The sequence below is a fragment of the Aythya fuligula genome, chromosome 15, assembly GCF_009819795.1.
Source record: "Aythya fuligula isolate bAytFul2 chromosome 15, bAytFul2.pri, whole genome shotgun sequence".
Taxonomy (NCBI): domain Eukaryota; kingdom Metazoa; phylum Chordata; class Aves; order Anseriformes; family Anatidae; genus Aythya; species Aythya fuligula.
Window position 1 is genome coordinate 11,845,704 of NC_045573.1, and position 15,011 is coordinate 11,860,714.

The 15,011-nt window shown below is 59.0% G+C and overlaps 1 protein-coding gene across 1 annotated transcript; it reads left to right on the top strand.

The window, feature by feature from the left end:
• Positions 1–10,922: 10,922 nt before the first annotated feature.
• On the top strand, positions 10,923–14,364 carry LOC116495354 (glucagon receptor-like). The gene is made up of 13 exons (XM_032197772.1): positions 10,923–11,000; positions 11,138–11,234; positions 11,452–11,559; positions 11,820–11,941; positions 12,029–12,135; positions 12,278–12,434; positions 12,726–12,885; positions 13,028–13,088; positions 13,179–13,248; positions 13,386–13,474; positions 13,598–13,736; positions 14,007–14,048; positions 14,293–14,364. The coding sequence occupies exons 1-13, from the start codon at positions 10,923–10,925 to the stop codon at positions 14,362–14,364; spliced, it is 1,302 nt and encodes a 433-aa protein (XP_032053663.1).
• The last annotated feature ends 647 nt before the right edge of the window (positions 14,365–15,011 follow it).

Here is a 15,011-nt window from a genome sequence, read left to right on the forward strand (position 1 = left end):
GTGAATGCAGCTTTGAAGTAAAAGGGCCAGGAGGAAACCGCAGCCACGTAACTGACAGGAACCTGCAGCATGGGGCCAAACCTTTCTCCCTGCCATGCTCCCATCCCCAGAAACTCTGACCCAAAAGAAAAGTGCTATACATCTGTGTTCATACCCCCAGATATGAACTAGCCTCCATGTAAACCACTCTTCATTCCACAGCTCAGTTCACACTTGAATGTTTTAGCATTGGTTTTTTTCCTTCCCTTCGCTACTACAAAAGCTGAACATTTTGTTGGAAAGGAAGGAAAACCTAAACTTTTGGTGCAGATTTCCTGCAGCAATAGGCGAACTATCTGACAACATTGCAGATTTCTGAGTTGATAATATCTTCACTGCACACCTGCAGCGACTGGTCTCCATCCAAGCCTCTAATTTCATCTAAATGCAATTTCATTCCATTAGGGCTGTGGGAAGCTTCGACCTCTGCTGGGGGCCTGGTGAAGGTGTAGGAGGAAGCCAGGCAGGGGTGGTGAACACCGCCCAAGCGTTTTGTGAGCATGCAGGGCACTGATGGCCCCTCAGGCACAAGCAGACCAGTGCCTGGTGGAAGGTGGTGGCTGCACCACTCAGCCCAGACCACTGGTGGTAAGGAATTAGCAGCCCCTGCTGTGAATGGCAACGCTGTGAGATGCAGATGGGGATGACAGAAGAGACCATCAGTAACAGTTTATTATTTAAATCCTCATGGGAAAAAAAAAAGTCTTATCTGCTTGTTTCACACACTGTACACATGAATTTTGGGGCTCACCAAATCACTTCAGGGCTGATAAGCACCATGTGTGCTACAACTGGGGCCAGGCAAACCCTTTTCCACAGCCTGGGCCCTGTTTGTATCACCCCATCCCACTTACATCCCCTGTTTTGACTTCAGGGCTGTGCCAACACCTTTTAGCCATTTCTCTGGCTCCATACCACTGGAGTGGAGTCATCCATTGGCTCATGAGCATCCATCAGGCAGTGGTTTCACCAAGAAAGCACTGACCTGAGCAGCTGAACATCATTGATCCAGGCTGCATGCCATCCGGTCCCTTTTAACTGCTGCAAGTGTTTAGCAGAATGTGCTTTTAAATAGTACATCATTCAAATATGCCATCAGACAGCCTGATGTCTGTGTCAGCTCCTGACTTCGTGCCAGAGGCTGCTGTGCAAACTGCTGTGCCTCTGCAAGAAGCACAGTTTCTGCAGCAGGGCTGAAGATGAGCTCCTTGATCCGAGAGGCGGCAGGCAGGGAAGGAGAAGCAGTCTCACAAGGTTTGACCACACGACCCTTCTAACCTCAGCCATTCTGTGAAGCTGTCAACAGATGAAGTATCCTTATAGGTATCTTATATTTAGCTATGTAGGATGACTCGCAGCTAGCTGCTGAAGAACATCTAACGCTTCTTGACTATTCAGGAAAAACTGTATGTAAAGTAGATTGTAAAGAAGATGGAGTGAGACTCATTTCAGTGGTACCCCCTGACAGGATGAGTGGCAATGAGCACAGCCTGAAACATGGGGGTTCCCTCTGAATGCCAGGAAACACTTTTTATTTCAAGGGTGACTAGGACCAGAGAGGTTTGTGAGTCTCCATCCCTGGAGATGCTGAAAAGCAGTCTGGACATGGTCCTGAGCAACCTGCTTTAGGTGACTTGCATTGAACCTTGAACCTCACAAGGGCAGCCAGACCTCATGGCACCTACCAGTCTCTGCTTGCTCACAAGAGCTGTTTCCAGAGCCCTTAGAAAGGAAGAACTATTTGGTCACATCTGCCCAAACAAGGTCACATCTGCCTACCACATCATCATCTAAGAACAGAGGAAGAGTCTCGTGGCTTGACCTTTCCCTGGTGTTCCCCAGGTGCCCCTTGCAACCACAGCAGCCCTGCTGACCTGGTGCTCTGATTCTCCTGGCCACCAGCCGACACTTTCTGGTTCCCCTCTGGCAGCTCCACACAACCCCATTGCATCCGGACACTACCCTCCTATCTGCCAGGTCCCCAGCACAAATAACCAGCTCTAGTAATTTTTCCTTCTTTCAGCCCTCTGAACTCTTGTTCCAGCTTCCTGCAGATGAAGCCTTTTTTTTTTTTTTTTTTTCTCTCCTCATTTTTAGCATTCTGCTGTTCTTTCCTGAGGTTGTTCTTTTGGCAGCGCTCGACATTAAAGTTGCTATCGCACGTTTCTAGCCAAATTCTCACACCTTCACATCGTAACACCTGGCAAATTGTCCTAAAGTGTTTTTTCCTTAACACTTCATGGAGAAATGTTCTTCCATGCTGTTCCCACAGGGGACTGATGCTGGCAGCCAGGCCAACCTGGCCGCTCACCGCGCATCCCTGGTGGCATCTGCCCATGCTCAGGGATGCGGAGGCAGACAGGGGCTGCCAACAAGGCTTCTTCCAGCTCACATGCAGAAGGAGTGGACGCAGTGCCTCTGCCAGATCATTGAAATGGAGGTTTCCTGATGCTCTAAAATCCCAAATAAGCTGCACTTGGTGGGCAGGCGAGCAGCATGGGGTGGTCTGGGGAGCATGAGGGCAGGCGGTGGCATCGCATCTGCAGCCACAATGCCCTTCCCAGGGGCAGGCTGAGCCCGTGTCCACGCTCCTCTGTGCCCTGGTTTCAGAACTGCACCCCCCCTAGAAACCCACATATCTAAAGCTGAAAAAAGTAACTTTTTTTCTAGCTAAAACAAACTTCTGAGAGCCTGAGCGCAGTCTCCCTCCAGCAGCAGCTGATCCCTGCCACATCCCAGAGCCTTGCTGCTCACCAACTTGCCAAGCAGGGAGAAGAGCTGCAGGCTTCACCTACTTTTTTTCCCTGATTTTGTCTCCTTGTCTCATCTGGCTCTTCTTGCACTGCAAAATCAGTCCTTGATCCCAGGGCTGGCATGGCCAGAACTCTTGGCAGGGCTGGGATAAGCTCTGCTGTTGAAAATATGACCATGTGAGAAAGCCAGCAATTTTTATTCTCATTTCTCTAATTTTTTATATTTTTTTAAATGAAAGGTAGAAAATTTTGAGGTGATCGAGGATTCTTGAGATTCCTCAAGCACAAAGCAACAAACACTCATCTGTGCCCTCCCCGATGGGAAAAAGGAGTAAAAAGGCCTCACACTTCTTGTGCATCCCAGAAGAGCCCCGTGTGAAGTCGCTGCAGGCATCAGCCTGCTCCAAGCCACCTCTCAGGCACCGCAAAATGAGAGTGTGGTTGCCTTAATGGCTGAGAAAATAAAGACTGCTTCTGCTGTGCTGCTTCCTGAGCTATCTGTGAGATAAATGCTGCAGAGAGTGTCAGCTCTACGGGCAGACCCCTTATGGCTTGAAGGGCTGGGAAGGGAATCTGCCAGAGCAATTCACTCAGAGAGAAGCTGGTGAGAAAAGAAAAGAGGCAGGGTGGGGAAAAAAGGCTTTAATTTGGCTGGTATATGTGAGTGCCACACAGATGCTTCACATTCAGGTTTCTGCACCCCACTTCTGGTGCCTGGCTTCTGAGCCTCCCCCAGCTCACAGCTGGGGCAGATTCACTGTCACCTGAAGGCTGTTTTGTGCCAAATGCTGTCACCTTCGCTGCCCCATCCACTCTATCTGGGGTTTCTGCTTGCTGCTGAGTATGGAAGAGAGTTTCAGGAGCAGCCCCCACCCTTCCCACTTGTTTACCATCTCCTCATTGCTCCAGAAGCGAGGACAGGACAGTGACTGCTACTTCTACATAGGGGAGGACAGGGGATGGCTGGACACCACTGGTGGGAGCCTCGGGGCTGTTGGTGCCAAGGAACCGGGGAGACACCGTGTTTTGTGCCTGGGGAAGGGAAGCATCCAGGAATGTCACGTTCCCCGTAATTACATTGCACAGCTGCTCCCTCCTGCTAATGTGCTGGCATTAAGGGAGCCTGGAGAGCAGAGTGTGGTGCCCAGGATGAGCAGCAGCCCATGTATCATGCAGAAGGGCTAATAAATCAACCGCCACTGTTTGATCACTCAGAAGATAAGCAAGAGAAGCTACTTAGGATGAAAAAACATCCCCAAGCAAATAGATTTCCAGATCTATCTCAGACTTTGTCTGACAGGTCAGGAGAGGAGGGACTGGATTCTCATCTATATGCAGTGAAAAACAAGACAATATTTCCACTCTCCAGCAGCTCCCTCCGAAGCTGAGTGCCACGTGGCCTGCCTGAAGCCAGCTGTAAGCACTTTTCTCCCCCAAATCCCCCTAATCTTGGGGTGTCTGAATTCAGATGGCTTGGCACAGCTTGATTTATAGACTACGTGGGGCCGAAAGTCCAGAGCGTCATCACTACTAGGCAAAGAGACCCAAAATCATGGTTCACTTGGGAAAAGTTTTGTTCTCTGCTGTACAGTCAATATTTTGGCTCCTGATCTGTGCAGATAGGACACTGGGCAGACCCACCCCATGTGCGAGCATGACTGCAAGGCAGAGATGAGCAATAGCAGGGCCATGCCTCATCTGCAAGCAGCCCAGATGCATCCTCTGGGCTTCCTTAGTGCCTTTTCCTATCGCAAAAATCCACTCGGCTGTGAAATTGCCCGTGGAGGAAGCGATTGCTCTTGGATCAACACAACACCGTTCCAGCAGCTGGCTGCACCGCAGCCCTCACCTGCCTCTGTCCAGAGCGCAAAGCGGATGGGGGGAGCCCTTTGTAACCTTCCTGCAGTTGGAGCAAAAGCTGTTGCACTGAAGATATTGAGGGATTTGGGGAGTTATTGGTGAGGTAATGAAGATCACAGGTTGCCTGGGCAGGTGACATTGTTTCCTCTGCAGTTAAGCTGTTGGAAGATCTGCGGTGACATCAGGAGAAGCTGGTGGTGAGCACGTCTGCACCTCCTTGAGCAAAGGGGACACACGCACCCAGAAACCTCCCTTGGGGGGAGCTCCAGAAAATGCACCATGGTGCCAGTGAGCCCAGGGCCCATCTCCAGCTTTCATTCACTCCTCAGAACCTCACCCAAATTTGCAGGAGGCTCCTGACCCCCAGGACTGCCTGCAGGACCCTCCTCATGCATGCTACAAGCTCTGGTGCAAAGCAGAGCCCCGCACCAGCAGCACAGCACAGCCCAGTCCCAGCCCAAACTGGGAGCTTGGCACGGTAACGCACACAAGGAACAGCTACAAAGGGAAGAAATCAGCAAGTCTTGTTTTTGCTTCAGTTTCCCCAAAGTGAGGAAAAGGGGAGGATTTTGACAGTGATCCTGAGCCAAACAGCAGCTTCAGGCAATTCTCACACCAGGAGGCTGGAGCAGATGCAGCTCGAACAGAGCAGGGCTCACAGGGCCCTGCCTCCAGCTTCCTCTGGCTATAAACTATGTCTGGTACCCGGGGTGGAGGGACACTACTCTGTTATTTTTCTTAAGCCCTCAGATTTACCAGAGAGACACACAAAGGAACCCAATGCAGCAGCACACCCACCTTTGCTCCCACGTTGGGGCTGGTGATGTGCCCTGCAGCAGGACCCAGCTGCCATTCCTCCAGCAGCAGCCAGCGTGCATTTCAGTGAGGAGCAAAGGAGCTTGCAGGCTGCCCAGCATCCATCTGAAGACTTTTAGGGAGCAAATTACCTCCTTTTATCTCCTGCCCAGATCTGGCAAAGCAGTTTCTTAAGCCTGGGATGCACCTAAACAGTCAGTGGGGTGCTCTGAGGACGATGCCTGTTAAAGGTGGGCACCTGGGCTCAGCCCAGGCTGAGCTCAACAGCAACCAGCTGTGGTGCCACCTGGAGCTGGGGGCAGATACCTGCCCTGCTACAGGCTAAATGTCTGCAGCTGAGGCCTCGTGGTGGCATTTTGAAGTCAGACCCATTTTCCTGGGCCAGCAAGGATGGACACAGCCACATCCCGTGCTGAGCAGATGCCCCATTAGCTGCCCATCACTAATAAAAGCAACGTCCCTGCGGGTTTCTTGTGATGCACTGAGCCTCAGCCCTCCAGCTTGGTGACCTCAGGGGACAGGCTGTCCAGAGCCACCGCTGCGAGGAGCGTGGCTTTATCCAAGTGCTCCTGTCCATGGTGAGTGCAGCAGAGACCGAGCTGCAAAATGCATCCCACGGTGCTGGCTCACCTGCAGCAGAGATGCTGCCAGGGCTGGTGGGGTGGTGGCATGGGACAAGCGTTGGGGAGAGGTCAGGGACTCCTTGCCCAGGTTGGTGGCTGCCCAGGTCGGTATTTCTCACTGGTGGGAAAGGCCAAACACTGTCAATTTTCACCATAGCTCAGGGAGAAAGGTGAAAGAACATGACTTGAGTGTATAACAATAAATCGAGCGCTAAGAGGTTTGGGAGAACAAAGTGCAGATGCAGACATGGCATTTGCAGAGCGCGTTGAATCACACACCTCTCCAGGAGACCATTGGCCACCAGTGCCACTGCTTTGTGGCCGCCCCGGGGACGGGCACGGCACCGAGTCACCGGTGTCAAAGGGAGTGGGAAAAAGAAAGATGGTGAAATGCAAACACAGGGCTATGGAGAGACCTGAAACCGATCTCCACATGTGATCTAAAATTATTCCATCGGGAGAAAACTTCTGGATTTGGCTTCTCTGTCCTGGGAGAGAGGACCGGGCAGTGATCTGTTGGACGCGATTCTGTTAAAATTGGTGGTAATGGAAGAAGTTGCAGCCAGCCTCCTAACGGGCAGGAATGAAATAAAAGCTGCAGCCTCTTATCCACTCCTTGAATTACGGATGCCGGGGGTATAGCGACCCTGCCCTGCAATACGGCTGCCGCGCCGCCTGCCAAGCCGTTACATATGGAGGAGGGCAGGCCGTGCCCTTCAGCAGAGGACGGGTACAAAGAGTCCAGCTCCAGGGCAGGATGTGAATATAGATGATTTCCAGAGAAGTTCTTGATCTTATCGTTCAGCCTTCCTGCTTGAATAAGGCGAGAAGCACAACGGGAGCGCGAGGGGCTCGGTCAGCTCGGAGGGCAGGCCCGGCGAGCCGCGCGCCCCGGGGCGCTCCGGGAGGAAGGCGTCTGCTGAGGGCTTCTCTGAGAGAGTGCCAAATTCGATAATGGCTTTATGAGCTGGGAACAGTCATTTATCACGAGCATGTGGCAATGCGGCGCTGAAGCACCAGCTTGGAAGTGACCTTTGCTGCAGAGCGCTGACTGTGCCAGCGTCCCCGGCCACCGCTGCCCCAGGGGATGGAGGTGAGGGCGACGGGCTGGCCCGTGAAGCCCATGGACTTGTTGACCGTGAAGACCTGGTGCTCCCCAGGGGTAATTAGGATGTCGCTTTGTGCAAGAGTCACCCCAAGCCACAGCCCTGCAGGAAGAGGAAGCACTTTGTGGCTGGGCAAAGCTCGGGGTCATTATTAGGGTAGAGACGTTGAGGCTGAAGGCAATGCATGGAGAGCGCACCGCTTAGGGGCAGCTGCTGCACTTAGCCTGGCGCTGGGTTGCTGTTGGCTCCGGTGTCTTGTTTTCAGGATCCCTCCCCTGCCAAATCAGAGAGATTCAAGCACAAAATAAATTTTTCCCGTACGCACACAACGGCTTCTGAAAAGAGCAAAGTCTGGGGCAAGCGGCTCACCGCTCGCACGGGTCTGCCTCTGCGTGTTGTCGGGCTGCGCTTTTGCAGCTATCTTTAATAGCACCATCTGCTGATATTAAAAATACTTTGCTTTTTAACTATACAAAAGCCTTTGGTGCGCTGAGCAGGGCAGGATGGAAGCGCGGCACTGAGCATCGTCCTGCCCGGCTCCCACCCGCACCGCGCTCGCTGCCTGATGAATTTCCCTACCCGGTACTGCTCCGGCAGCCTTTTCTGAGAAGTTCACTGAATAATTGCAAGTCAGGGTGCGTTGATTAGCATTTCAGTGGGAAGCAACACATTGTGATTAGCAAAGTCGGCAGTAAGACACACGTATGACTTTCCCTGCCTGCAGCGGCTACACGAAGCGCAGCCTGCTTTCAGGAGGTGCTGGGGAGCGGGGCCGTGGTGGTCCCATGGGGTCTCCCCAGGGGTGGAGGAGGTGGGAAGGGGGTTCAGGCATGTGTGTCTCTTGCAGAGCTGCTGGAGCAGTGGCTGCAGGTGCTGGGACCTGCCCCGGGCACCACGTGGAGGATGCGATGAGCATGGCCTGGCCGCAGGACAGGTGGGGTGGCCATGAGAAGTGCCCACACAGCCCCAAAAAGGCTGGACAGCAGCAAGGGGCAGGGGACAGCGGAGCTGCCACCTCCATCCCGGCCCCACTCTCACGGCATCCGGGCTCTGCGGCGCCCGGTGGGTCAGGATCCGGCCCCGCCGAGCTGCAGGCGCTGCAGTCGCTATGGAGACTCTGCCCGAGATGCATCAATATGGAGAGGAACAGCGCGTTCCTCACGTCCCCGTTCAAGGCACCGGCCCCATCGGGTCCACTGCGGGCTGGAGAGGGGCTCAGGTCATGCGGGGGGCAGACACGGTCCCTGCAAACGGCCATCATTGCCAAGGGATTTCATTTACCAAACCCCAAGGAAAAAACCTTTCTTCCTGCCCAGGCGTCTCCCTGAGCGCATCCGTGCGTGCACGCTAACAAGCTGCTTATGTCAACCCAAGATCAGGGTGTATTAATTTCCTACAGTGCTGTTGAGAAGTCCAAAGGCACATCAGTACCCCTGGGGGCAGGATGTGACCCTGGAAGAGCCCGGGCCCTGGGAGGGTGACCTGAATTGGTTCACCCCGGCCAGGAGCCCTCCCGCAGCCAGGGCGCTTGGCACAGGAGCAAAGCCCTGCACTGCTGAGCACCCACGTGCGTTGGTGGTAGGGGGACCACACCAGCATGCTGATGCTTTGTCCCCACAGTCCCCATTTTCCCCGTGGGCATTAAAGCCACCGTGTGGCAACGTCATCCTATGAGCAGGGCTAATGGGCAGCAGGGGAGGAGGAAGAAGAGGAGGAGAAGGACGAGGAGCGGTTCTTCACCTGCAGCAGCAAGCAGCGAGGGCGAGGAGTGGAGCTGCAAAGCCCTGGTGCTGCTGTCTGTGGGAGGCTCCTGGCCAGGCTGCAGCCCATGCCCCGCTGTGGCGGGGTCAGCTCCGTGCCCCTGGGGTTGACACGGGGGGACGTTGGGGCTTTCTGCTCTGGTTTGGAAGGGAACCCACACCCAAATGCTCTGCTGCGGATGTCCTAAGGAGAGGCTGGAGCGAGGGGCGTGGGTGGGTGCAGCCCCCGGGTTCCCGTGCAAGGAGCGGCGGGCAGCCACAGCCGTGTGCCCCGGTGCTCTGCTGTGCCCCAGGCACCTGGCAAGGCCACTTCCCGGTGGCTTTTTGGGCATTACATGCTTGTGCAGGCAGCATTTGTCACCCTGAGGCCAAGTTAACTGCCCGCCAAGGGGGAGAACGGCAGAACCCCCAGGGAAAGGGCTTCAGCAGCGAGGCTGCGGTGACATCTCCAAGACCACGTACCTCCTCTGCGCCTCAGCCACCACCAGGGTAAGGAGCTGTGCTGGCCGTGCTCCGAGTCACTCCTTCGTCCTCCAGCAAGGCTGTTCCAGGGGGAAGAGCATCGCTGTTTGGGCTGAAGCTGCCTGCGGGTGCACATGCTTACCCACCTGGGGGTTCACAGCTTTCCCTGGTGGCTTGGTGGGCAGCAGGGCATGGTGCTGTGCCCCATCCCATGTGCTCGGTGATGCTCAAGCAGAGAAACCCCACTGGAAACCCTCTTCCTCTGGATCCTCTGCTGTCCAGAGGCTTTGGAGATTTCGGTCACAGCCCAACTTCCATTGCCAGCCTTGCCCCCCGAGGTCCCAAAGGGCTCACCGAAACAATGAGCAGAAAACAAAAACCACAGGGCAAGGAGGCCCCAGGAAAGGCCCAGTGCCACCTTGTGCTGGGACAGGCATCCTGAGGGCACGGCTCCCCCCAAAACAGCCGGGGAGGGATGGGGGTCTCCCCATAGCGCATCGCCTCTGCCAGCCCCACCAGCGGGTTGCATGTCCCACAAAACCAACCCCTGCTCCCCGTGCTGCAGTGATGGGCACAGCTCCTCGCTGCTCCCGGCCACCTTCCCTGCCACGAGCCCCCCGGGCTGTTTTTAGGGGCGAACATCTCGATTTTGCGAAATAAATGTGGTGTTTTCTAGCAGGGTCAGCCAGCAGCGTTTCGGGGTGCAGCCTCACCCCCCCCCCCGAGCACAGGGCGCCCCATCACCTCCCCTGGGCAGCTCGGGGGGGCTCTGGGGGGCACCATCGGTGTCCAACCCCCCCCTTACCCTCCCCTACGTGGGGCTCAGCCCCTCCCCGACAGCACCCCAAAGGGGACCCCCGCGCGGGGTCGCCGCACGCCCCCGGCCCCCGGTGGCCCTGGGGGGGGCCGGGCAGGGCCGGGAGCTCCGCGGGGCGGCCCCGAGCCCCGGGGGGCGGCGCCGCCTCCGCCCCCCCCGTCGGGGCACGGCGCTGGCGGGAGGTGCCCGCGCCGCAGACGCCGCTCGTTCGCCGCCGCGCTCACGTCGCGGAGCCGGTACGGGGCTGGGGGCGGCACGGGATGGGATGGGATGGGACGGGCTGGGGGCGGCGAGGGGCTGGGGGGGGCGCCGAGGGGCTGCGCGGCGGGGGACACCCCCTCCCCGTGGGCACTGCGGAGCTCCGGGAGCCCCCGGGCGAGGCTGGGCCGGGGAAGGTGGGGTGCGCCCCTTTGCAAGGGGGAGCCCCGGGGGGGTCCAGCCCTGAGCCTTTCCCAAGGCTGGGGCACCCCGGTGCCCCCCCCGGGCCGTCCCTTCGCCCCCCGCCAGCTCGCAGCCCGGTGGCACCAGGCTGGCACTTGGTTACCCCAATTGGCTTTTGCTCCCAGCGCAGCCAGCGGTGCGCTCGCAGCCCGGTTCTGCCCCGGGGGGCGCAGCCCTCGGCCGTGCCGCCCCCAGCAGCCGCCTCTCGCCCAGGATCGGGGTGCTGAGGGCCGGCGGGGACAGCCATGAGGGACCTGATGGCGCCCCGGTACCGGCGGAGCCTCGTCCACCTCGCCTGGATGTGCCTCTTCTCCTCAGTGCCGGTAAGGTGCAAGCCGGGGCTGCGGGGCCGGTGCGTGCCGGGGGGGTCCCTTCGGGTTCCTTCGGGCCCCTGCGGGCTCTGTGCCCCCAACGTGTGGGGCTGGTGGCTCCACACCGGGCTCTGGGTGTGCTCTTGCAGCACAGCGGGGCCAAGGTGCTGGAGAGGACCTTCGAGGAGTGGATGCGGTACCGAGACGAGTGCCTGAGGAGGATGGCGAGCGAGCCGTACCCGGCAGGTACCCGGCTGGGCGCAGGGCGTGGGGCTGGGATTTGGCCTCCCGGTGACACCGGTCACCCACAGAGGGCTGCTGAGCCAGGACTGGGTGTCTCCGTGGGGTGCACCCAAGGGCTGGGGTACCAGGGGGCTGTGGTGTGGGGACAGTGGGACCAGGCTTGGCCGTGCCACCTGCGTCTGACCATCGGCTTCTCCCCGCGCGGTGCTGCTGATGGCAGGGCTCTTCTGCAACCGCACGTTCGACATGTACGCCTGCTGGCCCGACGGGAGCCCCGGCACCACCGTCAACGTCTCCTGCCCCTTCTACCTGCCCTGGTTTGAGAAAGGTGACGATGAGCCTCGGCCATCCCGGACCCCGTGGGGAAGCGGGATCTGGTGCTGGAGGGTCTGGGGGCGTGGGGGTGAGCGGGGTCCCACAGCCTTGGGATGCACGTGGCACGGGGAGGGCAGAGTAGAGGCAGCCCTGTGGGTGTGAGCCGTGGCTGCGTGCCCCGGTGCCCCTGCAGAGAGCCATGGTTTTATCGTGGGGTGGGGGTTTGGGGCCCCCAGCAGCCCGAAGGAAGCCTCTGCTGCTTTGTGCCCGCAGTGAAACACGGGCTGGTGAGCCGCAGGTGCGGTGTGGACGGGCAGTGGGTGACGGTGAACGGCAGCCAGCCCTGGCGGGACTACTCGCAGTGCGAGGAGGAGATGGAGTCCACCATGGAGGAGGTGGGAGCTGTGACCGGGGCGGGGGCACCCCAGGGTGCGCGGTGGGTGCTGCTCAGCCGGGCTCAGCGGAGCGGTGCTTGTGTGCAGGAGGGTGCCCGCAGGCTGATGGTGAGCTTCAAAGTGCTCTACACCGTGGGGTACTCGCTGTCACTGCTGACCCTTGTCTCTGCCCTGCTCGTGCTCACCGTCTTCAGGTAGGACAGGCGGGGGGCTGCGGTCCTGCCACGCACCGGGGGTCAGCCCCAGCAGGGCCACGGCCCCTGCCACACACAGCCCCTTGTCTGTGGCTGCCAGCCACGGCCAAGGGGTGTCCCCCGACCCCCTCGCTCTCACCAGGAAGCTCCACTGCACCAGGAACTACATCCACGCCAACCTCTTCGCCTCCTTCGGGCTGCGGGCGACCTCGGTGATGGTGAAGGACGCGCTGCTGGAGAGGCGCTGGGGCATGGAGGTGGTGCAGGTGGCCGACTGGCAGGCCCTGCTGAGCCACGAGGCAAGCACGGCCGGGGGGGTGACACCGAGCATGGGGGGACACTGACCCTGGGGAGGGCGTGCGGCTGGGGGCCGGTGCCCACACAGCCCACGTACACAGTGGGTGAGCTCGTGGGGTGCCCATGCAGCCAGTAAGCAAGTTTTTGGGGCACCCCATGGGCAAGCTCTTGGGGCACTTGTGTGCCCTGTGGGCAAGCTCTTGGGGCACTTGTGCACCATGTTGGCGAGCTCTTGGTGCACTTGTGCACCCCATGGGTGAGCTCTCAGCCCCATGTCGGGTGTCCTCTGGCAGGCGGCGCTGGGCTGCCGTGCGGCGCAGGTGCTGATGCAGTACTGCATCCTGGCCAACCACTACTGGTTCCTGGTGGAAGCCGTCTACCTCTACAAACTGCTGATCGGTGCCGTCTTCTCTGAGAAGAATTACTACAGGCTCTACCTGTACCTGGGCTGGGGTAGGAGCCACCCGGGCGCCTGGTGATGGGGTGGGGGACAGGCCCTGGGCCAAGCTGCCACCCCGCAGCGTCCCCAGCCTGGGGGCGGTTTCTCAGCTCAGGCGGGTGCTTGGTTTTACAGGGTTTGCTGTGTGACTTGCAGGGACCCCCGTGGTGTTCGTGGTGCCCTGGATGGCCGCCAAGTACCTGAAGGAGAACGCGGAGTGAGTGGCTGCGTAGAGGGCCGGGTATGGCCTCATCCTGCACCCCCAGCACGTCATAAACCGGGCTGCTCTCCGTGTCTCCCCGGGCAGGTGCTGGGCGCTGAACGAGAACATGGCTTACTGGTGGATCATCCGCATCCCCATCCTGCTCGCCTCCCTGGTAGGGGGGCCCCAGCGACCCCCAGAGCCATCCCTGGGGGCTGGAGCCGGCTCCTGGCTGGGGTTCGGGGATGGTGGGAGGGAGGGAGGGCTGGCCCCAGGGCGGGACTGGTCCATGGGTGCCCCCCTTTCCCCCAGATCAATCTGCTGATCTTCATGCGGATCCTCAAGGTGATCCTGGCCAAGCTGCGTGCCAACCAGAAGGGCTACGCCGACTACAAGCTGCGGTGAGCGGGGCCACCCACCCATGCCAGCTCCCCCATCCCGTGCCTCATTAAATGACCACTCAGCTTAAATGAGAGCTCGTCCCTGCTCACCAAAGGGCCCTGCCCCCCTCGTGCTCTTTTCAGGCTGGCCAAAGCCACGCTGACGCTCATCCCCCTCTTTGGGATCCATGAAGTTGTCTTCATCTTTGCCACCGACGAGCAAACCACGGGCATCCTGCGCTACGTCAAGGTGTTCTTCACCCTCTTCCTCAACTCCTTCCAGGTGAGGCGAGAGCACTTGGGGGTCCTCACACCATGGGGTGAGAATTGGGGCCCCCTCCTCCAGCTGGCTGCCCCTGTGCTGCCCCAGCCCCTGCACGAGATGGGGGACGGGGACGCCAGCCTCCTACCCAAGCCCTGTTGAGCGTATGATGGTGACTGAGTTGATGCCCATGTGTGTTGGGGATGCTCTGGGGTGACCCTAAAAGCACCCAGAGGTCCCATGCCAGTCCCATGCACTGATGTGGGGCTCGGGTCCGTGCTCTCTCCGCAGGGCTTCCTGGTGGCTGTGCTGTATTGCTTTGCCAACAAGGAGGTAGGTACCCTGCCCTCCCCAGCCCTGCTGGCCCCAGAGCACCAGTTTAATGCTGTGGCGCTGGCTGCTGCCCCACAGAAGCCAGCAAAACCCCTTAACCTTGCTTTAACCTCGGATTTATTGGGGTGGGTGCTGGGAACTGGGCTCAGGTTGTGCCAGCCGCAGGCTTTGCGACTCTGCCTCTCACGTGGCTTGGTCTGGGGAGGGCACAAAAAGCCAAACCCTAAGCCTGCTGCCCTACCAGGTGAAGTCCGAGATGAAGAAGAAGTGGCAGCTCTGGAAGCTGGACCACCCCGCGCTCTGCTGCACGCAGTGAGGGGCCCCGGGCGCTGCTCGGACACCGCCAGCCCCCCGTGCTCACGCAGGACAAGCGAGCGGTGCGAGGAGCCGAGCCTGCTGCTCCCCGGCCCCACACCATCACCTACCTCTGCTGGCACCACCAGACGATGCCGGCCGCAGGAGAGGCCCAGCTGAAGCAGGACACGGGAGCAGGATGGAGGCCGGGCCCTGCAGGGCTGGCGCTGCCCCAATCCAGGGCATCCACTCCTCGCCTAAGCGAGGGCCCTCGCCGCCACCCCGAGACACTTGTTCTGGAGTCATCCTGTAAAGCTCTTCACCTCCTCACCACCTGCTGCAGGCCATGGCATCGGTACCTGCCTCCCTCCTCGCTGCTCTCCAGCTGCCCCCTTTCCTCCTCTCTTCGACCTCCTCCTGTGGCAGAGCCCTCCTGGAGCCCCCCGGCAGCCAAGGGGCACGCACGCAGCTTAGCGCAGCACTTGAGCACCTGGGCTTGTGTTTATCCTGCCCCTGCTGCTTCTCTGATGGGCCCAGAGAAAACTACTGCAGGGGAGAGCGAAGGACTCGGACCCCAGCCTGCCCTTGGCACCCCAGGCCCAGCCACCTCCTCCGCAGTGAGCCCTGCACAGGAAAGGCTCTGGGATTGGGAAGAGAAGGCTGGCAAAA

Excerpts from the sequence above, each read along its gene's own strand:
- LOC116495354 (XM_032197772.1), top strand. The coding sequence starts at position 10,923 with ATGAGGGACCTGATGGCGCCCCGGTACCGGCGGAGCCTCGTCCACCTC. Across the intron at positions 12,435-12,725 it reads AGGCCCTGCTGAGCCACGAG|GCGGCGCTGGGCTGCCGTGC; the intron begins GCAAGCACGGCC and ends GTCCTCTGGCAG. Across the intron at positions 14,049-14,292 it reads ATTGCTTTGCCAACAAGGAG|GTGAAGTCCGAGATGAAGAA; the intron begins GTAGGTACCCTG and ends CTGCCCTACCAG.